At 42.2% G+C, this 27202-nt stretch overlaps 1 protein-coding gene and 1 long non-coding RNA gene across 2 annotated transcripts; one reads left to right on the top strand and one right to left on the bottom strand.

Moving 5' to 3' along the window:
- Positions 1 to 90: 90 nt before the first annotated feature.
- On the bottom strand, positions 91 to 6953 carry LOC134360218 (uncharacterized). The gene is made up of 3 exons (XR_010021276.1): positions 6805 to 6953; positions 5001 to 5971; positions 91 to 4588 (listed from the first exon to the last, which is right to left on the bottom strand). It is a non-coding gene; the product is annotated as an uncharacterized LOC134360218 (long non-coding RNA).
- Positions 4750 to 26773, top strand: LOC134360217 (Golgi apparatus membrane protein TVP23 homolog B-like). The gene is made up of 7 exons (XM_063074291.1): positions 4750 to 4937; positions 5026 to 5108; positions 6960 to 7104; positions 8883 to 8972; positions 9803 to 9934; positions 10721 to 10849; positions 25267 to 26773. The coding sequence occupies exons 1-7, from the start codon at positions 4926 to 4928 to the stop codon at positions 25297 to 25299; spliced, it is 624 nt and encodes a 207-aa protein (XP_062930361.1). The 5' UTR covers positions 4750 to 4925; the 3' UTR covers positions 25300 to 26773.
- Positions 26774 to 27202: the final 429 nt, after the last annotated feature.

Below are 27202 nucleotides of genomic sequence, written 5' to 3'. Positions count from 1 at the left end.
TTTATTGCAACCACCCGCCCCCCCCACTCATGTACCCCACCTGCACATTCATCCTAACATTTTGAAAGCTTGAATCAACCCACCTTTTAATCATTTTTATTTCAAAGGATACAACGTGATTTGCACAATCTTAAATAGGTCCTGATGCAGAGTTTTGACGTAAAACATCAACAATTCCTTTCCTCCCACAAATGTTGCATATCCCAGAGTCCCTTCGGCATATTGTTGCTTAAATCTTAATTATTAATACAGCTTGGTAAATCAACATAACACTCCTTCCAAGCCCCATAGTGTGGTGCCCAGAATTGCCATCATAATGAAATAAGCCGCATTGTGATTGTCCTGTCTCCAAATATTCCACTATTTTGACATAAACTAGAACAAGAATAAGCAGCACTTTCTTCCTTTCATATTGGAGAAACTAAATACCGAGAAAACCTTCTCATCCTTTTTAACCAGACCATTTCCCTTAATCCATTAAAAAATAATATTCTCTCTCAATTATAGTTCTACTTAAATTGCGTGGCTCCCCAATTCATCCACAGGTTTACATTGAATGAAGCATATGATGCTATTGAAAGCAGAGCAGGTTCGTATGAAATTTATTGCCATTTATTATATTTGTGTACAGTATTTTCCAATGAACCGTCAACAACATATTTCTAAATAATATAAACAGTATGTCGTTCCTTAGACCAACATGAAAAAAAAACATGCTGATAATCCCACCCACTGCTGGAAAGAGCAAGTACAGAATTCCCCTTCCATATCACATTCAATAGACAAGTCTTTACAGTTTCTGCCAGTACCAACAAGATTCCACCAACTAGCTCTGATTCTCCCTGTTCTCTCCCACTCTTCATGGCACTTTCCCACTCTACAGCTAGAACCGTAACAACTGTCCCTTCACCTCTTCTCTTCCTAAACCATTCCCACTCTGACTTTTGTGTCAGTAGTTGTTGGTGCCAGATCTTGCATCTTCCCAACTTCTCACCCCAGGCAGAGTTCCCTAGTCTGTACCTTTCCCCATATGGGCCTCCATATTTGGCAGAGCATCCTTTGTCACTTCTGCCAGCAGCTAATCATCTCCTCCTCACCCCTTTCCATGTTCCACAAGGACCACTGCCTTCATGACTCCTTATTCCGTTCATCCCGCTACAACCAACTCTCTTTTTCCCCTGCCCTCACAGTGGATGCAACACTTGCCCATGCACCTCCTCCCTCACCACCACCCGGGGATGTAAATAGCCCTTTCAGGTGAGGCAGAGGTTCACATGTATCTCCCCCAACCTTGTCTACTGCATTCGGTGTTCCTGATGTGGCTTCCTCTAAATCGGCGTGACCAAGAGTAGACTTGGCAATTATATTTGCAATGGCCATCCCGAGTTCCTTGTTGAAGAGCACATCAACTCCACCCCTCCCACCCCATTTCAACCTTGATCCATCCATTTTTGGCCTTTCCTACTGTCAGGATGAAGTCTAAAGGAAGCTAGAGGAGCAACACATTAAATTCTGCCTGGGCACAACTCAATGGCAAGAATATTGATCTTTCCAATTTTAGCTAACACCCTCTTTTCTTTTTTTCCCCTCTTCCCCCCCCCCACCCTACCTCTGATCCTCGGGTCCTGCATCTTCTTCACACACCCTCTAAGCCCCCTCTCCACCCATCTTTGTCTCTTTGTTGGCATTTAAAAACCAGTCTTATACGGTTAAAGTAAATCTCTGTGATCAACCACCCTTGCATTTCCAACCACTACCAAGTGTTTGTCCAATGACCAGTATGGAATATACATGCAGTGATATTTGCACTTTATTAGTACAACTGCTTGTTATTTCAAATATCTAATCAGCCAGCCATGTGGCAACAACTCAATACATAAAAGCATGCAGACGTTTGTCAAAAGGTATGTTTGTTGTTGTTACTAACTGAAGTTCAGAATGGGGGAGAAATGTGATTTCAGGGTTTTTGATTGTAGAATGATTATTGGTGGCATATGGGGTGGTTTCAGTATCTCACAAACTGCTGATCTCCTGGGATTTTCACGCACAGCAGTCTTTAGAGTTTACAGAGAATGGTGCAAGAAACAAAAAAAATCCAGAGGGGGCAGTTCTGTGGGTGAAAACACCTTGTTAATGAGAGAGATCAGAGGAGAATAGTCAGACTAGTTCAAGCTGGGAGGGGAGGGAGGGAATGTCCACTCAGACCATAAGAGGCCTGCATTGGGCATTTTCATGCCTTACCAGGTGCAGATTGGAAGTCTGTGTGGGGCGCCACTCCTCGCACAGACACCAGAGCAATGTGTGGTTAAGTGCCTTGCTCAAGGACACAAACACGCTGCCACAGCTGAGGCTCAAACTAGCGACTTTCAGATCACTAGATGAACGCTTTAACCACTTGGCCACGTAACAAGCTGACAGTAACTCAAATAACCATGCAGAAGAGTGTCTCTGCACACACACCAGACCTTGAAGTGGATAGGCTACAGAAGCAGAGGACCACAAACGTACACTCAGTACCACTTTATTGGGCAAGGAGGTACCTAATGGGCCCCTATGGCCCCAAAGACCGTGAAGGTAGTTTTTTAATGCATTTGCAGAATATGATAATCAGAGGTGAGGTCAACATTTATCACCCTTTACTAACTGGCCATTGAACTGAGGGACTAGCTGGGGTAGTTTTGACTCAACCTCATGACTATATGTGCCATCAAGACTAGGCTAGGCAAGGAAAACTAATTCCATTCCATAAAGCAAATTAATGTACCATTAAGAATGATGACACAAACTTAAAACACTGTGAGATGGACATGCATTGTCCAAGGCTGTGGGAGTGTTTTGCCAAGCTCAGCTTTCTAACACAACAGCCAACACTTCTAGAGATCAAAGAGTTGTTTTTGAATTAAGTTAAACTTCCCACCAATATTCTTTATTCAGCTTCTTGTAGTAAACAGGAGCCACTCTTCAGTTCTTACTGCAAATTGCAAGCAGTAATTAGTCTGAAGTTAAAAGAACAGCTTTGCAGTGAAACCACACTGTGTATAGAGCAGAGTCTCCTGACCCACAGCATGGTGTTGGCTGCTCAAGAGATGTACTGCAACACAATGGGGTTATATTAACTGGCTTGTGTCAAACCAGACAAATACTGGTTAAGTTACTGTATTTAGTTCAAGGAAGCTTGCAGACCAGATCGATGCTATCACCTAGTCACAGTCATAGTCATACTTTATTGACCCCGGGGGAAATTGGTTAAACACACAAAATAGCTGATCTATCAATAGTTGGAAGATTTGCGTACTCAAAAGATCAGCATTCACAACATTAATTAAAGGTCTTTGGGATCTCTGTCGCTTAGACATTGTGTGAAAAGATACCTGAACAAATATCCTGTGTGCAAAGTCACCCAAGTGGAAAAAAGTATAGAAGTAGGATTGCAGTCGGACTTGTTAGGAAGGGTCAAGGAATGCTAAGAATGACAGAAAAATAGGGTGACTAGAATCCTTTCCTCTGCCTTCGATTTCTGCGGTTCATTTGCATCTCGTTGGTATGTTTTTTGCTTATAGGAATTGTACCCAAGTTTTGGAAATACTTTGTTTTTTTTGAAATAGTTTGTAATTTGGAGATCTTTTATGAGATAGAAAACCTGAGCTTTAAATGTATTTTAACATTTTCATCCAAATTTAAACATGTATCACTAAAGTATTTCTACAGTTCCGAATTACCCAGGGGGTTATTTCAGCCCATTGAGTCTTACAATATAAAGCAGTCCCATCCCCCTATTAACTTTTCTGTAACTTTTTTTTGCATACTTCCTTCAACTCTTCATATTCTACAGCTCAATGACCGATTAATTCAGCAACATGCACGACTTTGAAATGCGGCAGGAACTCAAAACATCTGATGAAAACCGCTGATCGAATCGCTTATATCTAGTATGGGCTCGGAAGGTCATAAGGCCTATTCCGCGCTGCATCCCCAAATAAATGTCAATATTATATCGTGACACTTGTTCAACAGCTCTGGCGGTATTTCACCAAATAGCATCTTATGGGGAAAAACTCAATAGTTTTTTTTAAAGTTTTCGTACACTAGACTATTCAGTCCTTCAAGGTCCTACTAGTTCCCAGAACAATCTTATTCCCGTGGCCCATTTTATCTCACACACATTAAGATTATCTTTATTGTCATTGTTGTGGAGCAATGAGACACAGTTTAGCAGCTCAACGTTTTGCAGCACGACAAAGAATATATACATAAAATAAACTCTAAAACCTCAGGAGTGCAGTCCAAAATTAATAATATATGGATGGGGGGGGGGGGATAGGACTATTGCACACCTGCCATTCCTGGAAGTGTGATGCATTCAGCTGCCCATCACCATCTTCACGCTCAGGATTTTGTAATCAACCCAAGCAGGTGGCAGTTGATCCACGTTAAAGGTACATAATAAGACAAAATAAGTTGGTAGGTCGGTCGGCAGGCAGTAACGTTCCCCTAAATTCCAACATTGCCAAAACACAGTACGCAATCAACCATTACTGGTCCTTGCTGTCTGCAATGCGGCCGCCGTTTTCGCCTTTTTAATCCAGCCCTACAAAAACCGAGGATCAAAACAATATTTACACCCTGAGTGGCGAAGTTCTTATTTAAAGGCGAAAATGTGATACGATTTGAGGGAAGAACGCGACCTAATGCGGAAGTGCCTGGTATTTCCCCCCCCCCCCCCCGGCCATCACCGACTGTTGCGATTTTCGGAACGTCCGCGGGAGCGCCGCGTTCCAAGGGGAGACGTGACGTGACCTGACGTGACGTCCGGAAGCCCGCGTGAGCTGGCCGCCGTCTCCGGCAGGAGCCGGACGTGCCGCGGGTCCTGAGCGGTAAACAAGCGGCACGTGGTAAGGAAGTGCTGTCAATGGCGGAGCGCCGTGATGATGCGGCAGGTGAGAGGACCGACCCCGGGCGCAGTCCAGTCCCGTCCCGCACCGCACCCGTCTGTTGCTCACCCCGTCTCTGCCTCTCTGCTTGCAGGAGTCTAGCGATGATGCGGAAGACGTGTCGCTGTTTGATGCTGAAGATGAGGGGCGACGAACGCCGAAGAAAAAGAAGATCCGGTAATGTGGAGAGGGTGGGGGGTCGGAGGTCAGATTCGCAGTGTGAGGTGTCAGGTTTATTATAGGAGGGGTAGGGATTACCTTAGGGTCGGAGTTGGAGGGGGACCTTGAATGAAGGAGAGGGGAAGGGATTTCTTTAGCTCTATGGGGGTGAAGTGGGGTTGGTTTTGTGGACTGAAGAGTGGGTAACGTTTTAACTGCAGTAAGGGGAAAAAGTTCAGCTCTTTTAAGAGTTTAATTGGAGGGTTCAGGTAGAACTAGTTCTGTGAGAGGTCTGGGAAATTAAGTTAAATTCTTTAGGAGGATTGGTTGAATAAACTTGAAAGTTAAAGTTGTCATGGTAACATTTGCTCTACAAACCAGTAGTTGGAACAACATGATACAGTATCAGTTTTGAACATAACAAATTAATGTAGGAAGAAGTGGCCAGGTTTGTTGAAAAAAGTTTACTTGAAATGATTAAGCATATTAAGACTCGGGGTTGTAAATGTGCCTTGTCAGAAGGTGAAGTGCTGTTCCTCAAGCCTACACTGGATAGCACTGCAGAAGATGAGGGCTCTTTTTCAAGCTTCCATTGGGCATTGTTGGAGCAATAGAGGAGAGAGAAGACACAGAGGTCTGAGTGGGACAGCGAAGTAAACTGACAGGCAACTGGAGGTGTTCTGCAAAGCAGTCACCGAATCTGCTTGGTTTTTCCTATGTAGAGGAGACTGCATTTCGAACACTGAATGCAGCACAGTAAATTGGAAAAAGTTCAATTGCTTCACTTGTTTGTGTTCCTGGATGGTGGGAAGAGATGAAGTAAAAGGGGGCAGATGCTGATAGGAAAAGGCTGGGAAAGATGTATCTTCTGGTGGAAATACCTGTGGAATTAGTGGAAACAATAGCATATTTATATTTATTTGATTTATTTTAGATAATTCCAGTAAAATATCTGTTCTGTTTCTCCTCCCAGTAATTTTTCTCATTCAGTTGAGTGCCTACTGCATTCCTAGTTTTCATTTTTAATTTCCAGCACCTTCAGATTTTTGCTCTAGTGATTAATGGACCTTTGGCCTGGCACAGATGACCTTGGGAGAAACAATAAAATCTTACACATTTATACTTGATTTGATTTTAATTTTGTTTATCTCAATCAGTTAATTACAGGTTTTAATCGCTTCTATTGTATTCTGTGTCTATAACATTTTGACCCTTTCCCAAGCTCCATTCCCTAAGTATGGATTTCACTGCACTCCCTGACAATTGTATGAATGGAATTAGACTGTTTGCAATGTCCATCATAACTGACCGTATGTAGCACCTCTAAAAATGCCGACATAGTATTCACTGACTCCGATCTTGCTTCAACTCACGTGATGCTAAAACTCTTATCGATCACCAGCTTTACCAATCAAAAACATTCCTAGTTAGTGCCTAGTTAGTAAAGTTCTCTCTTCCAGTGCTTTGGTGTCTTTTCCGCAACTCTCATGAAATCCCTTTTGTCCGTCAGCCTTCTGATCTACAGTCACCCCTAGATAAGCTATACATTGATTTTATGATTGTTATTCAATTTTAAATCTTTCCTGGCCTCTCCCTTCCCTATGCCTGCAGTCATTTACAGTCACATATTCCAACAGGTCTTCACTCTCAATTTCAGCTCATCCCTAAATTTAATTACAGTACAATTAGAATTACCAAGCCCTAAAGTACTTACACACCATTTCTTCCCGTCTTTATTTCTCTTTCCACCGTGTATGACTCTCCCTCGAATGTAGATCTTTGCCCAGCCTTTTTGCGTCCACTTGTTGTGCGACTGTATTGTGAGAACCTAAAGTTGATTTACTGACATATTTTCTTATCTTTTTCAAGACATCCAGTGGCATGTTTCTTCCACCTCTTTTTCCGAATTAGTGCAATAGTTGTCTACCTTCTTTGTGAATTCCTCAGCGAAAGCTTTATCGCCTGCTTTGTGACAATAATTTTGCTCCTATCTTGTGACTTCTGGACTGTAAAAGTAAGTAACCTTTGGAACCCCTAAGATTGCATTGTACAGCACTGGAATCTATTCGATGTTTTCTTTTAGCTAAGTGAATTAGAATACAATGGAAATTAGATACAATATTTTTCCCTTGATATTTTCTTAACCAAATATGACTAGCTATATTTGAATCTGGTCTTTCTCCTCAGAGATGCCTTAATTGTATTGTAATTGAAGTGAAAGCTAATTTCTTTCCGTAGTCAGAAGTTTCTGAGATGTATTTTGTTGGAATATTTGTGAAAACAAGCACTTTGCTGTCTTGGTGTTCACAGTCAGTCTGGTGACTCAGAGGTTGGAGTGGTAAATCCATCAGCATGATCCAGATCTTTCACCTTTGCCGTGGAACTGTTTTAATTTGCAACCCAACACCTTGAAGGCCAATGGTTAACACTGCAGTAAGACCATGATATTGGGCCCACTAACAACTAACCCATTAAAAAAAGATAAAAAATTAGAGTGATTGTCTGTGAGAAACAAATAAAGAATTCAAATCATATCAGGTACAGAAGTAGAAATAAAGAGAACAAAAGGAAGATTGGATTGAGGGGGGAAAGTAGATAAAATAAGATGTTACGAAAAACAGTTCAAAGAAATCTTTAGTAGAAGTTTACCATTTGCATGACTAAAACTCTACAGTCTCAAATGCTTTTTTGCTGGTTCTCTAAATATGATTACTGTGTCAAGACAATATAGTCCCATCATTGTCATGCTCCTTGCAATCTGCAGCTTAATCATGGAACTGGTGAGGAGATTGACAACAATTCCCTCTTTCTTCTCCATTGCTTCTTTATATTGTCGCTTTTTAAATGTACTTGCACTCAGTGCTGCTTTATTAGGTACAACTGCTGGTTAATGCAAATATCTAATCAGCCAATAATCGGGCAGTAACTCAATGTGTAAAGACATGCAGACATGGTTGAAAGGTTCAGATGTTGCCCTGACCAAACATCAAAACAGGGAAGAAAGGTGAATCTCTTGACCAGGGAATGATTGTTGGTGCTTGACAGGGTGGTTTGAGTATCTCAGAAGCTGCTGATCTGGGATTTTCACACATATCTCGAGAGTTTACAGAGAATGGTGTGGAAAACCAAAAAACAACCAGTCTGTTGCTGTAGAACAGTAAGGTGAGTGCTAAAGTGTCTGGACTGGTTTAGGGTGGCAGGTTTCCCTCTCTGATAGAGGTGAGTTTTTATGACAAGTCAGCAGTAGTATTGCTGATTGCAGCACGTTTTCTATTCTTTTGGAAGATGTAACCAGTTGAGTTCTATGGGTAACATACATCAAAGTTGCTGATGAACGCAGCAGGCCAAGCAGCATCTATAGGAAGAGGCGCAGTCGACGTTTCAGGCCGAGACCCTTCGTCTGTTCTACGGGTGCCAGCCCAGTAACCAAACTGCTTTGCAACCTTACCTTGTATTTGACTGCTATTAACAATCAGATGCTCATTTCTGTAACTAATTCCTGCAAGTGCACGTTTGAGTTAATGTAAGAACTCTTGTCAGTTGATCAGTCTCCCCCTTGCCTGCTCCTTGTCTAGAAATGTTGTCTATTTGCTGACTATTTCTTGCTTTCAAACACTTGCTTTACTTCTGAGTAGATGGCGTTTTTAAATCATCAGTGGACAGTACACTTTAGCTAAGAATCAGACATTTATGAAATCTTGTTTATTAGTGATATTACTATGACTATGTGCCATAAGTGAATGTGGAAACCTGATCCTTCAATCATCTTGCCCTTTTCTGTCTCTGGTGCAGAATATCACTGGCCGGCTGCTAGTGGGGTTACGTTGGTGGAATCAGGTTGATGACGATGGAAAGAGTCAGTGGATCTTTGAGGCCAGGAAGGTATGCTTGATTGAATACCTTATTTAAATAAAAGCAAAATAGGCTTTGATATCATGATTACAACCTGCACTGGGTATATTAGTGCTCTTTGAAACTTGGAAGCATAATTGCTGTTTAGTGGTTGGTCTGACTGTTGTCCGTTTATGTTGAGTCTGATGTAGTGGTGGGATGGGTGCACCTGTAGAGACATAGAATTTGCATTAGTAAGCAAAATATTTGTATTAAGCGAAAGAGTCACCATATGATGCTTAATTATAAAGATCATGAATGTATTGTAATGAATCATAATTGTGAATGTAAAGTAATATTGAAAGCAACAATCTAACGTGAATAAACAATATAAATCAATGGACAATAGAATGTGGAAATTATAAATGAAAAGCTAAAGTGAGTAATGTTGTAAATGTCTTTATTGATATTTAGTTGAAAGCAGAGAATTGGTTAAATTAAATCACACTGGTAATTGTTGCACTGAACTAGAAACATAGAAAGCCTGCAGCACAATACAGGCCCTTTGGCCCACGAGGCTGTGCCAAACATCTACTTATTTTAGAAATTACCCAGGGTTACCCATAGCCCTCTTTTTCTAAGCTCCATGTACCTATTCAGGAGTCTATTAAAAGACACTATTGTATTCATCTCCACCACCGTCGCCGGCAGCCCATTCCTTGCACTCATCACTCTCTGTGTAAAAAAAACTTACCCCTGACATTTCCTCTGTACCTACTTCCAAGCACCTTAAAACTGTGCCCTCTCGTGTTAGCCATAATATATCATAAGGTGGAGACTAGAACATGTAATTCTAATTATTTTTTGTACGATTTTCATAGCCTTCAGGAACAGGGAAGAGAGTATCTTCTGAAGCTGAATCCAAAATATTTTGGCTGGGATTAATCATCTGTCCTATCATGTGGGTCATTTTTGTCTTCAGTACTTTCTTTTCCTTTAAACTGAAATGGCTGGTGAGTTCCTGACCTGCTTTGCAACTTTATTTGGTGATTTAGAATCTTGTTTTGAAAATTATATTGATCATTTTGGGGTAGCATTATACAAAAGCAGGGAATTCAATAGGGTTTCCAAATTTTAAGCGATTACTACATAAACACAGACTGGAATTAGTTTAATATTCTCACGTGGACTGAGATGCAGTGAAATACTTGTCTGGCACACTTCATACAAATCTAATCGTTACACAGTGCATTGACGTAGAACAAAGTAAAGCAGTAACAATGTAGAATAAAGTGTAACAGCTACTAAAGTGTGTAGTGCAGGTAAACAATAAACTACAAGGTCATAACAAGGTTTATTATGAGATCAAAAGTCCATCGTATCATAATATGGGAACCTGATGACCTTATAACAGAAGGGTAGAAGTTATCCTTGAGCCTGGTGGTATGTGCTTTCAGGCTTTTGTACCTTCTGCCCACTGGGAGAAGAGAGAATGTCCGGGGGAGTGGGGTAGGTGGGTTCTCTGATATTGTTGGCTGCTTTACTAGGGCAGTGAGAAGTACAGCCAGAGTCCCTGGAGGGGAGGCTGATTTCTGTGATGTACTTGTTGTACTTGTGCCATTTACAATGTTTAGAAATTAAATTAATTCATGAAATGAATCTAAAATGGTTGGTGATGGTGGTTAGTACAGAGAGACGTAAGTTACTTTACGAGCAGTTTTGCAAACTCAATGGTTATAGTGGGGATTGTTTTGTTTTCATTGCTCTTACAAGTGTTCTTTCTGTCTTCTTTGGAATAGGCTGTGGTTGTCATGGGTGTTATACTACAAGGGTCCAATCTGTATGGTTATATAAAATGCAAAATAGGAAGTGGAAAAAATTTGACCAGCATGGCTACCTCCTACCTAGGCCGCCAGCTTTTCAAAACGGTGAGTTAAATCTGGTGAGGGGTCTTGGCCGGAAATGTTGACTGTTTATTCCCCTCCACTGAAACTGTCTGAATTGCTGAGTTCCTCCAGCATTTTGTGTGTGTTGCTGAAGGTTTATAGCATCTGCACAATCTCTTGAATCTGGCACTGCACAGTGCTGAAATCCTTTCCTAGTTTGAAAAGTTAAGAACGCTTCCTTACTTTGGCAACACAACTTTCATGTACTTTTAAATATCCTTATAAAATAGGCTGAATCAGATATAACATGGCATAATATTACTTTTATTTGAATTGTCTGGTTATTCATTTGTCAGATTTACCTTCTGTTTTGTTACGTACCCCGTAACTGGGTTGCCAAACCAGCAGAAATGGATCACTCAGTTGGAGTCTGAATTACTAGAACTAAGAAAGTTTTATTAAAGAAACAAGCAACACAGTAATCGAAAGGATAATAAATGCAAGTTCAGCAATGATAAACACACATGTGCACAGAATTAAGATAACAGCATCAATCAAACTCTATCGTTGTCTAGGGGTAAATGACCAAATTTCAAAGTGACACGAAAGTTCAGTCCAATTTAGTTCAGTTCGCAGTAATGGTTGCTTTGGCGATGGACAACGTGGGGGGAGGGAGAGAGAGAACGGGAATGACTGATCATTCAGACACGGCTTCCACTCACAGACCGGCGATATGGCTCACAAGCAGCTTTCGGGCAGGTCCTTGGTGATGTCACCTGAGGTCACCGACTGTGACCCCTCCTCCAGATGCGGTGGATCCTCTGCAGTGAACCCGGCACCCAAGCGAGGGTGGACACACACCGGGTTCCCGCTGATCGTACCTTTCCACCCTGTGCGTTTAAGGTCCGGTACGTCCCACCGACTCGTGAGAGGCGCACCGCTTCCAGGGTCTCGTTACCTCGGGTGTCGTGTGTGTGTCCTGCCTTAGCGAACCTGTACCTTTTTATCCCCCTGCTGGGGTATCGCCTGTCCATCACTTCAAACAGTTCAGGGTTCAAAGGGGGAGCCGCTCCAGACAGCTCTCTCTCTCTCGTCCCTTCATTACACATCTTCAGATCGCCTGTCCATCACTTCAAACAGTTCAGGGTTCAAAGGGGGAGCCGATCTTGGCAATACCCAGATTGATGGCTCCTTCATTAACATCTCCACATGCTGCTTCATTGTTCCTTATCTCTCCTTCCCCCCTGAGGACAGGTGGCAGACCAACTGCTGATGCCACTGATGCTAACCCAGGCCAGCAAACATCTTAATTTTATGTGTATTCTCGTCACACTTCACCCCTTTAAGAATTTTTACCGGGAGGTAAAAATTACAAACATGAATACATTATTTGATACACACACAAATATACATCTTTATCAGCTATTTGGCTAACACAGCGAGTTTGAAGTTGTCAACACCTTGACAGACAGTCATCACATTTTCTGTCCCTTTTATATGTGTTATTAATAATCCCTTAGACCAGGCTCCAACTCAGCAAATTTCATAGTGGCCAAAAACACTGATGAATTTCGATCAATGTAACCTCTCATTTGGTTTTGTCCCGGACCACAATAACATGGGTTGTCCCATTCTGACTTAGTTTTCTCTCGCAAGGGCTTAGTAGGAGGGGGAGGGGTAGTGACCGCAGAGTTATTGCAAAACTTCCTATAGTACCCCACCATCTCCAAGAACCTTCTGAGGGCTCTCTTGTCTGTCGGGGTTGGGAGGTCAGCGATAGCCTGCACTGTAGCTTGCATCGCTGCCAGCTGCCCCTGTGTCACCACAATTCCCAGGTAAGTGACCCTCATGTGGCCGAATTCATTTTTTTCAAGGTTCACTATCAAGCTGACTTCAGACAGCCGTATTAAATTGCCAATACACACCTCTGTGTTCATCAGCCCTTTAGTCACTGAATTACTCATTATATATGGATGTTGTTTGCTAGGCTGACCTATCGTAACAGACATCACCCAACGTCCCAGTTCTTTGCATTGCCTCGGGACAATCAACCACACGGGTGCGAGTCGTTTAATTACTCCTAGAGAGTCGCTTTGTTCGGGGATTAAGGAAGAGACCTTATCAGTAGACCTGGCCAAAACAATAGCCTTCTTCCATCTGATCGATCCCATACTAATCTTTTCAAAATGGTTTTTTTCTCTTATCAGGGGGCCCCTAGCTTCATTGATTTCCACGCTAACACCGACTAGGTTTGTTAGCAGATCAAAAGCCGGTGACCGTCTCAGTTCGCGTCGGTCATGATCAATAACATCCTTCCTCCTGGGCAGTCGGTAAACCTCTTTCATGATTCCACCAACTGTTTCCTCCAGCACCGCAAAATGTCCACCGGGGGGTACCTCGTGGGCCATGTTAAGAACCTCGTCCCCATAACTCTTTTGCACCACCCCCCACTCCTCATCTGTGGGTACTGTACTTGATTTCCCTTTTTTCCTTAGCACTTCCTTCTCCACACAATAGCCTACTAGATCCCTTGTCAAAGCTGTGTCAGAGAGAGCTGTCTCTGCCGAAACCATCAGCTCCTCGTGTCGCTCCTGTGTCTGCACAAATTCTTTCCTGGCTACTGCTATGTCTGTCCCAGCTCCCTCACTACCTTTTGTCTCACTACACTCCTTTTCATTTTCTACCCCCGTCTCGTACAAGACTGGTAGAAACGTTTCAGCTAAATTTACCACCGCAGCTAAATTCACTACCGCAGCCCCATGATGAACCTGTGAGTCCATGGGCGGGGCCTTACTGCTGGCAGGCTGACCTGTCAATCTCACGACTGGGAACACGATTCCCCCGGCGATGTCATTACCGAGCAAGACTTCCACGCCTTTCATCGGTAATTCGGACCTCACCCCGATCGTGACTAGTCCAGAGACCAGGTTGCTTTGTAAGTGTATCTGGTGCAAAGGGACTGACTCTGTCCCTTCCCCAACACCTTTGACCTCTACCTCCCCAGTCTGGGTCTCTGAGCTAAACTCTAATACACTCTTCAGTATTAGTGACTAACACGCTCCCGTGTCTCTCCAGATCCGCACTGGAACTGGTTTTAACCCCTCCTTCACTGACACCAATCCGGCCGAGATAAACCTCTCGCGCCCTTCCTGAACCTTGGCAGACCTGCCCTTCCCTAGCGGTTCGCTTAACAGCTCGATACAGCCATGCAAAATCGCTGTTTTTCCTTTTCCCGTCTCCTTCTTTGGGGCAAAGCACCTGGACGCAAAGTGTCTGGCTTTCCCACAATTATAACAGACGACCCCAGGAGACTTCCTGCCAGACTGCTCCTGGTCTACCTTATCCTTCTCACTAGTCCCCGGCTTACTTTCTGACTTTTCCGGCGGACTCTCCCCGCCGTCCTGACTACCCTTCTGGTAGCCTTTACTCGGGGCAAACTTCATTTTATGCATCAACGCATACTCATCCACTAACTTAGCAGTTGCGGCTAACGTGGCTGCCTCTTTCTCATCGAGGTAGGGTCTCATACCCTCAGGGACACAACCTTTAAACTGCTCAATCAGGATCAGCTGTAGCAGTCTGTCATAATCCCCCTCTACCCCCTTTGAGACGCACCAACGCTCACAATATGTCTGCATCTCACGGGCAAACTCCAAATACGTGCGGTCCCACTGCTTCCTCGCATTCCGGAACCTCTGCCGGTATGCCTCTGGGACCAACTCATAAATCCTGAGGATGGCCTCTTTCACCACCTCATACCTCTGGGCATCTTCCACGGACAAAGCGGAGTAAGCTTCTTGGGCTTTCCCTTTCAGTACACTCTGAAGTAAAACAACCCACTTATCCCTCGGCCAGTCCTGACTTATAGCCACTTTTTCGAAGTGGAGAAAGTACCGATCCACGTCGGTATCGTCAAATGGGGGAACCAGCCTAACCTCCTGGGTCGCCCGGAACCCTCCACCTTGGTTCGGCACGAGCCCCTGCTCTGCCCTTAACCTTAACTTCTCCAATTCGAATTCCCTTTCCCTCTGTTTCTCCTCTCTCTCCAACTGTCTGTCCCTCTCTTTCTCTTCTCTCTCCAACTGTCTGTCTCTCTCTTTCTCTTCTCTCTCCAACTGTCTCTCTCTCTCTCTTGTCTTTCTACCTCTCTCTCCTTCTCTTCTCGCTCCAATTGTCGTACCCGGAACTCGTGCTCGAGTCTCAGTTTTTCAAGCTGCACCTGTACCGCGTCTCCAGCAGGTTTTTCAATAGACACCACCCCCAGCTCGCCTTGGGGAAACACACCCTTAGATACATAGTGCTCTACGATAGCTCTGTGTATCTCCTCTCTCTTCATTGTCGACTTCACCTTAGCAAGATTCAACCGTTTGGCCACAGCTACCAATTCCGATTTCCTGGCATCCTCTAATGCCTTCAAGGTTGGCGCCTTTATAAATTCCTCAGCCTCCATTTCTGCTGTTTGTCTTTTCTTTCTTTTGGGAATTTTAACCCAATCAATTTACTCCGTCCCAAATTTAGCGTTCAAAATCCCGAACGAGCCCCCACTTATGTTCCGTACCCCGTAACTGGGTTGCCAAACCAGCAGAAATGGATCACTCAGTTGGAGTCTGGATTACTAGAACTAAGAAAGTTTTATTAAAGAAACAAGCAACACAGTAATCGAAAGGATAATAAATGCAACAGTTCAGCAACGATAAACACATGTGCACAGAATTAAGATAACAGCATCAATCAAGCTCTATCGTTGTCTAGGGGTAAATGACCAAATTTCAAAGTGACACAAAAGTTCAGTCCAATTTAGTTCAGTTCGCAGTAGTCGTTGCCATGGCGATGGACAACGTGGGGGGAGGGAGAGAGAGAACGGGAACGACTGATCAGTCAGACACGGCTTCCACTCACAGACCGGCGATATGGCTCACAAGCAGCTTTCGGGCAGGTCCTTGGTGATGTCACCTGAGGTCACTGACTGTGACCCCTCCTCCAGATGAGGTGGATCCTCTGCAGTGAACCCAGCACCCAAGCGAGGGTGGACACACACCGGGTTCCCGCTGATCGTACCTTTCCACCCTGTGCGTTTAAGGTCCGGTACGTCCCACCGACTCGTGAGAGGCGCACCGCTTCCAGGGTCTCGTTACCTCGGGTGTCGTGTGTGTGTCCTGCCTTAGCGAACCTGTACCTTTTTATCCCCCTGCTGGGGTATCGCCTGTCCATCACTTCAAACAGTTCGGGGTTCAAAGAGGGAGCCGCTCCAGACAGCTCTCTCTCTCGTCCCTTCATTACACATCTTCAGATCGCCTGTCCATCACTTCAAACAGTTCAGGGTTCAAAGGGGGAGCCAATCTTGGAAATACCCAGACTGATGGCTCCTTCATTAACATCTCCACATGCTGCTTCATTGTTCCTTATCTCTCCTTCCCCCTGAGGACAGGTGGCAGACCAACTGCTGATGACACTGATGCTAACCCAGGCCAGCAAACATCTTAATTTTATGTGTATTCTCGTCACAGTTTGTACTCAGCAGTAATTTATATTGAGTAAAATTTCATTCCTTGTGGGGGGGTTTTGATGTTTTACAAATTACCATATCTTGAAGAGGTTATAATGTATTTAGTGTGTATCCAAGATTTTATTAGAGTCTGAACATGGTAGATATTATTAAAGATATTTGAATTATCATTTTGTGAATCTGATATGATTCAGGATCAGATCAATCCTCAGTGAGCATAAAACTTAATGTAAGGTAGAGTAGATTTTAGGTTCAGAAGATGATTGGAGAAGTCTTTTAAAGTGGCCTCAACTACAGTTCCAGTTCCTCCAGTCTTTCTGTTATCATTACCCTTTTAAGTCAGGAGGTTCCCAACCTTTTTTTTTTGCCATGGACCCGTACCACTAAGCCAGGGATCTTTGGACCCCAGGTAGAGAACCCCTGTTTTAAACTGTCTCTTGGACCTGTTGAGTCAGAGCTGTGAGCCATTTGCTTTCCACTGTTTTGTGTATCTTTGACTTCGTGCTTCCTTTGCATGTGGAACACACTGCTAACATCCCCTCTACAGGCACCAGCGTACCTTTAGACTGTACTGAGTTGAGGAAGGGGCGGGAGGCACCACAACCACCACCGCAGGTTTCTACTAACAATGATTCAATTCATTTGAATGGAGTCATTGACTTAAGTTTAGTGATAAAGAATTGTTTATTTTCTTTATTCACTGTGTACAAGTTTTTAATTAATGTGTTTTTAACAGATTATAAATAATATGCATAATATTAGAAAATATTCATAATAGGTTTAATATTTACATTATATATCTGACATATCAACAGTTGAGTGAAAAACTGGTTACTGTAAAATTGAAACAGTGTCAAACATGGGAAGTTGCATTTACACTTCAGTCCTGGATTTACTTATCTGTTTTCATTTCAGCATTTCCGTGGTTGTTTGATAACGCCTGAACTGATAATGCATTTTTTTCCTGATGTACGTTACATTTATAAGAACATGTTTTTTCTGCTGCAAATTAGCAAAAGAGCTTCCATACTTTTATGGAATCCAAGAATTTATCAACATAAACTTTAAGAAGATGCTGCTTATTTTTATAAATTGCTGATGTTTGCAACACTGTTGTCGTGTAGCATTGTGCAAAGTTGGATTAGAAATTTGTTCTTGAAAGAACTCCTAGGTCTGTCTAAGATCTGAGAGAAACACAGAGTATTTTTGACATGGCCTCCCTTTTGGGCACATGGCCAAGTGGTTAAGGCATTCGTCTAGTGATCTCAAGGTCGCTAGTTCGAGTCTCAGCTGTGGCAGCGTGTTTGTGCCCTTGAGCAAGGCACTTAATCACACATTGCTCTAGTCTGTGCGAGGAGTAGCGCCCCACACAGACTTCCAATCTGCGCCCTGTAAGGCATGAAAATGCCCAACACAGGCCTCTCATGGTCTGAGTCGACGTTCCCTCCCCTCCCTCCCTTTTGGGTATTTTACATTCCATGTTTCTGTAAGCATCCTCAGAAGGAACCATGTGTGAAATTTGAGACATTTACAAAATACAAAACATTAAGAGTTCCTGGGATTATCAAAATCAGTTTTCTGTTCTCTTTCGTTCATGCCTGAAGATGGTGATTGATGCTGATTTACAACCAAACAGATGTTAGCTATTTCGTATGTTACCTAAGAGGCCAATCTTCATTTTTTAATCCTCTGCAGACTGTATAAACTCTTGTAGTCAAGCTGGAATGGGACCCTGTATTGTTTTTGAAACTTTCTTTCAGATGGTTCTCAGTGCTATGCATCATATATGCATTCTCCCCACAGCCCTTCAGGTTGTGCATCTCCAAAACTCTACTGCCCATATCTTAGCTCCTTTAAAGTCTAACTTCATCCATAGCTTGTCCGTGTGTTGTTGGATATTTCCTGATCTACTGTAAGGAAGGGAGAGAAAGCAAAGGAGGAGAGCTAAGGAAAAAAGTTCAGGTCATCTCATACTATTAACTAGTTCAGACTAGTGAGATAAAGCACATTCCTGTGATAAGAAATAACCCATGAAATAGTCCGATTCAGTGGCTTGACACAGGCTGCAAAGAAGCTTTTAGAAAAATACAAAATCAGTTATACTACAATTACAGAAGATTCATCGACTAATTGCACACATATAGTTAATTATTATATAAATATAAGCAAACATAGGAAAGTTAAGTTACAGGAAATATAATGTTGCACTCTGATCTGGATGTTTTGACGTTATTAGTCCCAGTCTGACATAATCCTAGCTTTAACCTGCTCATTCTTGTTTTCAGGACTTTACCAACACTTGCCTTTTGAATCTCTTCCAGACCATCTCTGGAATTCCATTTTCTCTTCCCTCCTTGTTTTTTTCAAATCTGGTTCTGATTATTCTCTTATTTCTGAATGATTTGGTGTCAGAACATCCAGGTTATATGTTTTTGGATCTTTTGCACTATAGAAACAACTACAGTGTTATTTGTTATTCCTTCCAACAAACTAGCATCTTAATTTGGATGTCAATTTCTAGCCAATGGAATCATCCAGAAGAGTGAAATTCTACTGGGGTTTTTCATGGCCTCAAGATATTTCACTGGCTGTCACCTGTGCTACAGTGCGGTGGAGGAAACATGACAGTCAATGTACAGCAAATTTTAACAAACACAGAAGGTGTAAGAATAAGATAATTTGTTATTAGTTGAGGTTTCTGTATTGACCAGGCATGAGGATAGGTCTCTTATTTGTCTTTGGAATTCTGCTATGAATATTTCATAGAAACGGTTGCATTTTAACCATTGAACTTGTTAATCAGATAGCTTAATGTAGTTGATGGAGGACTGATTGCCTTCTAGAACTTGGGTCATGGACTAATTTCTTCCTTCTGTGTCTTCTAATTTGTATCTCCTTGGTTATATAAATAATGGGCAGATCCTGAGTTCACCAGTTACCTTCTCTTGGACAATGCCATTTCTTCCAATGTCGTTTTCTCTTGGGAACCTGCTTCCCAGTACGTTGACATGTCCCAAGGCAGGTATGGTTCAGTGCAATGCCTAGTAGCCAACTGCATATACAGAACAGCTTTTGGCAATTGCTGAAACCCTGTCTCAGAACTCACTGGCTCAAAGCTGATACTGTAATTGGATGAAATATTGCTGAATATTGGTAGCTCGGGCTGGCTACTTGAAAGTTTGGCTGATCACTGAGCTTGTCAACCTCAGCAATCAGCCAAGCTTCCGGCTGTAATTGAATACTTGTGAATTTCTATGATGATCATTCACCCTCAAAAATACATGAAACATTCAGAAGAAAAATCAGTAAACTTGTTCATTTAAAAAAACAGCAAAGAATTGTGTGAGTTTGGAATCTGCTGCTAGCAGAAGTAATAGATGCAAGTTCAATTCTAACACTTAAGAGATGTTTGGATATGTATATGGATGAGAGGTGCTTAGAAGGATATGGCCCTAGGCAGAAAATAGGGCTGACAATAGACAATAGGTGCAGAAGTAGGCCATTCGGCCCTGTGACCCAGCACCGCCATTCACTGTGATCATGGCTGATCATCCACAATCAGTTTCCAGTTCCTGCCTTATCCCCATAACCTTTAATTCCGCTATCTTTAAGAGCTCTATCCATCTCTTTCTTGAAAGCATCCAGAGACTTGGCCTCCACAGCCTATTGGGGTAGAGCATTCCATACATCCACCACTCTCTGGGTAAAAAAGTTTTTCCTCAACTCCGTTCTAAATGGCCTACCCCTTATTCTTAATCTGTGGCCTCTGGTTCTGGACTCACCCATCACCGGGAACATGCTTCCTGCCTCCAGCGTGTCCAATCCCTTAATAATCTTATATGTTTCAATAAGATCCCCTCTCAGCCTTCTAAATTCCAGAGTATACAAACCCAGTCGCTCCAATCTTTCGACATATGACAGTTCCGCCATCCCGGGAATTAACTTTCTGAACCTACGCTGCACTCCCTCAATAGCAAGAATGTCCTTCCTCAAATTTGGAGACCAAAACTGCACACAGTACTCCAGGTGTGGTCTCACCAGGGCCCTGTACAGCTGCAGAAGGACCTCTTTGCTCTTATACTCAATTCCCCTTGTTATGAAGGCCAGCATGCCATTAGCTTTCTTCACTGCCTGCTGTACTTGCATGCTTGCTTTCAGTGACTGATGTACAAGAACACCTAGATCTCGTTGTACTTCCCCTTTCCCTAACTTGACTCCATTTAGATAATTGCCTTCCTGTTCTTACAACCAAAGTGGATAACCTCACAGTTATCCACATTAAACTGCATCTGCCATGCATCTGCCCACTCACCCAGCCTGTCCAAGTCACCCTGCATTCTCATAACATCCTCCTCACATTTCACACTGCCACTTAGCTTTGTGTCATCGGCAAATTTGCTAATGTTACTTTTAATTCCCTCATCTAAATCATTAATATATATTGTAAACAGCTGCGGTCCCAGCACTGAACCCTGCGGTACCCCACTGGTCACCTCCTGCCATTCCGAAATATACCCATTAATCACTACTCTTTGTTTTCTGTCAGCCAGCCAATTTTCAATCCATGTCAGTACTCTGCCCCAATACCATGTACCCTAATTTTGCTCACTAATCTCCTATGTGGGACTTTATCAAAGGCTTTCTGAAAGTCCAGGTACACTACATCCACTGGCTCTCCCTTGTCCATTTTCACAGTTACATCCTCAAAAAATTCCAGAAGATTAGTCAAGCACGATTTCCCCTTCGTAAATCCATGTTAACTTGGACCGATCCTGTTTCTGCTATCCAGATGTGTCATAATTTCATTTTTTATAACTGACTCCAGCATCTTTCCCACCACCAACATCAGGCTAACCGGTCTATAATTCCCTGTTTTCTCTCTTCCTCCCTTCTTGAAGAGAGGGACAACATTAGCCACCCTCCAATCCACAGGAACTGATCCTGAATCTATAGAACATTGGAAAATGATTACCTATGCATCCACAATTTCTAAAGCCACCTCCTTAAGTACCCTGGGATGCGGACCATCAGGTCCCGGGGACTTATCAGCCTTCAGACCCAACAGTCTATCCAACACCATTTCCTGCCTAATATAGATTTCCTTCAGTTCATCCATTACCCTAGGTCCTTCAGCCACTATTATATCTGGGAGATTGTTTGTGTCTTCCCTAGTGAAGACAGATCCAAAGTACCTGTTCAACTCGTCTGCCATTTCCTTGTTTCCCATAATAAATTCACCCGTTTCTGTCTTCAAGGGCCCAATTTTGGTCTTAACTATTTTTTTTCTTTTCACATACCTAAAGAAGCTTTTACTATCCTCCTTTATATTCTTGGCTAGTTTACCTTCGTACCTCATTTTTTCTCCACGTATTGCCTTCTTAGTTACCTCTGTTGCTCTTTAAAAGTTTCCCAGTCCTTCGGCTTCCCACTCGTCTTTGCTATGTTATACTTCTTCTCTTTTATTTTTATACTGTCCATTACTTCCCTTGTCAGCCACGGCCTCCCCTTAGGATCTTTTTTCCTCTTTGGAACGAACTGATCCTGCACCTTCCGCATTATTCCCAGAAACACTTGCCGTTGCTGTTCCACTGTCATCCCTGCTAGGGTATTGTTCCATTGAACTTTGGCCAGCTCCTCCCTCATAGCACCATAGTTCCCTTGTTCAACTGTAATACTGACACTTCCGAGTTTCCCTTCTCCCTCTCAAATTGTAGATTAAAACTTATCATATTATGGTCACTACCTCCTTTACCTCGAGGTACCTGATCAAATCCGGTTCATTGCACAACACTAAATCTAGAATTGCGTTCTCTCTGGTAGGCTCCAGTACAAGCTGTTCTAAGAATCCATCTCGGAGGGAGTCCACAAACTCCCTTTCTTGGGGTCCAGCACCAACCTGATTCCTCCAGTCTACCTGCATGTTGAAGTCCCCCATAACAACTGTAGCATTACCTTTGCGACATGCCAATTTTAACTCTTGATTCAATTTACACCCTACATCCAGACTACTGTTTGGGGGGCTGTAGATAACTCCCATTAGAGTCTTTCTACCCTTAGAATTTCTCAGTTCTATCCATACTGACTCTACGTCTCCTGATTCTATGTCCCCCCTAGCAAGGGACTGAATATCATTCCTCACCAACAGAGCCACCCCACCCCCTCTGCCCATCAGTCTGTCCTTTCGATAGGACGTATACTCTTGAATATTCATTTCCCAGGCCCGGTCCACTTGAAGCCATGTCTCTGTTATTCCCACAACATCATACTTAACAACTTCCAGCTGTGCCTCAAGCTCGTCCACTTTATTTCTTATACTCCATGCATTCATATATAATACTTTTAATTCATTACTCCCCTCACCTCCCATATCGATTCCTATTTCACTTGGCCATACTGTATGATCCCTTCTTGAGCTTTCTGCTCTGTTGATTCTGCTGTCTTTCTTAACTTTTCTTATTCTCACTTTCCCTTTATCTCCATCCTTATGTTTCCAGTTTGTCCCCTCCCCCCCCCCACTACTTAGTTTAAACACACCCGTGTTGCAGAGGCAAACCTGCCTGCCAGAATGCTGGTGCCCCGCTTATTAAGGTGCAACCCGTCCCTTTTGTACAATTCATCCTTACCCCGAAACATACCCCAATGGTCCAAGAATGTAAATCCTTGCTTCCTGCACCAGTTCCTCAGCCACACATTCAGATCCATTATCTCCCTGTTCTTGCCCACTCCAGCACGAGGAACTGGAAGCAAACCGGAGATAACCACCCTGGAAGTCCTGCTTTTCAGACTTCTTCCGAGTTCTCTGAAGTCACGCTGTAGAATGTCTTTCCTCTTCTTCCTCATGTCATTTGTGCCAACATGCACCACCACTTCCGGATGTTCACCTTCACTCTTGAGGATTCCCTGCAATCGGTCCATGACATCCTGGATCCCGGCACCAGGGAGGCAACACACCATCCTTAAATCTCGCCTGTTGCCACAGAAACCCCTTTCTGTACCTCTCACTATGGAGTCCCCTACTACCACGGCTCTGCCTGACGTCTGTCTCCTCGGCTTTGCTTCAGTGCCAATTGTTGACTCGCAGACCTGACCGCCTCTCAGGCTGGCATCATCTTCTGTCCCAACAGCTTCCAAGAGGGTGAACCTGTTTATGAGAGGCTGGCATGGACTGGTTGGGCTGAAGGGCCTTCTTCTGTGCTGTAGTACTCTGTGACTTTAAATAGTCAAAAAATGAGTAATCTATTCACTGCAGCAGCTGTTATTGGATTACAGAAACTACTTAGACCCTGCAATTAAACTATCAAAATCCCAATGGCTAAACACAACATAGTGATGACAAATGATTTACAATGTGCTGTTTGGCATTGCAAATGAAGCAAATCCTAATTGAAGAGTTGAACCTGCTTTTGGACTTGTTTAAAGGGAAACTAAGTTGCCTGTTGGTTCTCGGGTTGGTCTAGCGTAAGAAGCTTTCTTGATTGTTCAGGCCCGCTGCCCACTAGCCTTTGTTCTTGGCCTTGATATCTTTCAGGGTGGATGTGGGGTGGTGATGGTGATCAACCACTGGTTATGTTTCAGCCCAACATTAGTCCACTTTCTGATCAACTTTTGGAGTATTGCTCCTACCAACTTCACATCGACTTGGGGATTGACCCCCTTATCTTTTATCTGCTGACCGCACAACATCCCTTTCCCCTATTCCACTCCACCATCTTGCATCTATCTGAGTAAAAGAAAAATGTCATCATATTTTCAGGTTTCTCGGCCAAGGAAAACGTCATGAAATGTCCAGCCCATTGAGCCTTAGAATATTATTACAGTTTCATGGAGATCACTTAGAGAAAGAAGTTCATTTGAGAGAAAAATTCAAAGTACATGTACTGTATGTCATCATTACAACCCTGAGATTCATTTTCTTGGGGTCATACTCAATAAATCCAATGACTATAATAGAAACACCGCATAAACAAAGCGGACAACCAGTGTGCAAAAGACAACAAATTGTGAAAATACAAAAGAAAAAAATAATAAGCAATAAATATTGCAATATAAGCAATAAATAAGCAATAAATATTGGGAGTGTGAGATGAAGAGTCTTTGAAAATGAGTCGATAGGTTGTGGGAACAGTTCAGTGATGGGGCGAGTGAAGCTGAGTGAAGCCTAGGCCTCGTCTACACAATCTCTCCTGATATGTCAGACCCATGTCACAAAGTTCTGTATAACAGATAATGTGTTTCTGGCCATCACTCCTTCCTCTCTGTAGCTGCTGTTGGGATTACCTTGGAAAATCTTTACAAAAATAAGCAGCAAATGATGTCTATTTGCATTGAATTTTAGTGGTTATGCAGTGACTTTGGCAGCAAGTAGAGGAACCAGATGGGAGCTTGCTACTCAATGTGAAGAAGTGTTTTACCGGTTTATAATGTACCTGGTAAAGGCACTGCATACATTTCCAATTTGAACTACAGAGCAAAATGAAGTGAAAAGAATGAAATAGCACAGTACAGAGCTTTCAGTCCACAATGTTGTGCTGCCCTTTTACCCTACTCGTAAGATCAATTTCACCCATCCCTCTTACATAGCTCCTGATTCTTCTATCATCCATGTGCCTATCTTAAGAGTTTCTTAAATGCCCGTAATGCATTTACCTCTACCACCATCCGTAAAAATGGACGTAATTGACACGAACATGTACCTTATTTAAATCGAGTATTAATTAGATTAACATAGTAATGAGTGATGCACAGACTGTGTTCTACTAAGTTTCTTCCAATAGTGGTTGAAATTTTTCAGAATCGGGTTTAGTATCACTGACATGTATGATCTGAATGTACAATAAAGCCACGGTGCGTGCAGTACTACGAGCATCTGTTAGGAAGAACAACAAAAATAGTTGGAACCTTGTTGATTAAATTCTGTGTTTTATGTTCTAATTCATTTCCCGTTTATTCACAGGCATTAAAAACAGAGGAGAAAGCCGATTCGTAAAAAAGGAAGGTCATTTTGGAAAATAAACCTGACACACTGTATTTTCAGCACTGAACAGCTGATGATTCACAACAATGGCAATTTTCAGATGTTTTCCTTTCCTTAGCATTCACAAGGCTAGCGGCAAATAGTTATCTTTATGATTTGTTACTTTTTTATGAGTTAATTATTGGACGTTGTCCATCTCAACTTCAAAATCAATTGTGTGTGATTGAGCATGAAATGAACTTTTGAAGGAAGAAATAATTTTAGAATCATTCCAAATTGATAATCTGATGTAGCTTGGTGTGAGGGTATTCTTGTCACACTTTAGAAAATAGTGGGTGGGGGAATGCGGTTGATGGCAAATGGGATCTAGCTAATGTTTAAAACTTTTATAATAAACATACACGGATGCTGGTGGAGGGAGACTATGTTTAGAAATGCTGTGTGCTTTCTAATACTAGTGTAGTGAAAGATCTGTAAAACGTTTCTGAAGGAGCCAGGATTTTAACAGCATGCATTACAGCATTATGATGTTTATTTTATAAAGTAGAACAATAAATTCATGTTTCAATACCTTACATGTCAGATTGTAAACTAAGAAAATTAGACAAAATATACTTTTATATGGACTTGGTGTTTCTAGGATTATTAAAATAGAATTTGGAAAGTGTGATTAAAGTTGTGAAGATTTAGTTGGTGAATGAAGCTATGAAGGATGTCAAGTCATAGCCATAATACAGTCAGTGAGCTACTACCAAATACTCAGTCAAAATAAGCTGTCATGAAGCATGGAAATGTTTCTGATGACATAGCATTCTGATTTTGAATTTTCATTTATAGGTATGAAATAATTAAACTTTAAAATGATAGTCAACTCTAGATATCTTAATGAAATCTGCAGCCAATTGCAAAGAAGGGTTTATATTTTGTCTTAATATTTTGGCTATTATTTGCATCCAAAGCAGATGACGTTTCTTTACAAGAAGCCATGGTTGTTTTTCCACAGGAAACTTCTGCTGTGGATGATAACTGTGTTTTATAATCAAGCACAAAACTCAAGCCCTATTTTTAAGATCATTTTCAACATTTTGCCATAATATGAAGAGGCATAATTTTGAACGGAGAGCCTTATTATGATGAAATTAACAAATCTTTTAGCATCTGGTGATAAGTACATTTCGTGTCTGTACAATTTCTAATGGAACAGAAACGTTATTCTAATATCTAGAGAAAAATCAATATTTCATAAACGAAGGTGTTAATAACTGAAGCTGCCAATTTTGACAGTTCTGATCATGTTTGCACTCTTGTAGATAATAGTCTGTGATATAGGTCGAGCTTGAATTTTTTGGGGGGATTCTATTTGTTGCAAAAAATAGGTATTTTGAGTTTTAAAAAGGTTTGGGTATACCAATTTTTGGCTTCCACTATAAATTACAACTAAATTGGTGATAACAATAAATAATATATTCCCATTCAAAGCTGGCAATTTGCTTTTATTTCCCCCTTTGTTACCCAAATACAAAACTGACAAATGGATTATATTATGAATCCATGCATGTAATTGCTTATTACTCAGTGCATGATACTCTCAATTCTGGTCAATCAGTTAATTGGGTCAGCCCCTTATTTGGGACAACTCTTAAAGAACAAAAACTAATCAAGAAAATAGCTAGGATTCCCTTTGTTTCTTTGGGACTGATTGGGACAGGAGACTTGATGAACGGTTTCTAACTAGCTTTGGGCTTGGAGATGCTAGGCACAGCCGGCAGTGACAGTGAAATGATTTCACTACTTCAAGTTAGGAACAATGAAGCACTTGAAGGTTATGATAATCTTGAATGTTACAATGAAAATGAGTACTTGGAAGATGCAATCATCGAAAGCTCATTATCTGACCTAGGTGACTCTGCTGATC

Source organism: Mobula hypostoma, chromosome 22, assembly GCF_963921235.1.
Source record: "Mobula hypostoma chromosome 22, sMobHyp1.1, whole genome shotgun sequence".
NCBI classification, from domain to species: domain Eukaryota; kingdom Metazoa; phylum Chordata; class Chondrichthyes; order Myliobatiformes; family Myliobatidae; genus Mobula; species Mobula hypostoma.
Note: the sequence above shows the minus strand (reverse complement) of the source record. Positions and strands in the feature narration are given on the sequence as shown.

Excerpts from the sequence above, each read along its gene's own strand:
- LOC134360217 (XM_063074291.1), top strand. Across the intron at positions 9,935-10,720 it reads CCTTTAAACTGAAATGGCTG|GCTGTGGTTGTCATGGGTGT; the intron begins GTGAGTTCCTGA and ends TCTTTGGAATAG. Across the intron at positions 10,850-25,266 it reads GCCGCCAGCTTTTCAAAACG|GCATTAAAAACAGAGGAGAA; the intron begins GTGAGTTAAATC and ends GTTTATTCACAG.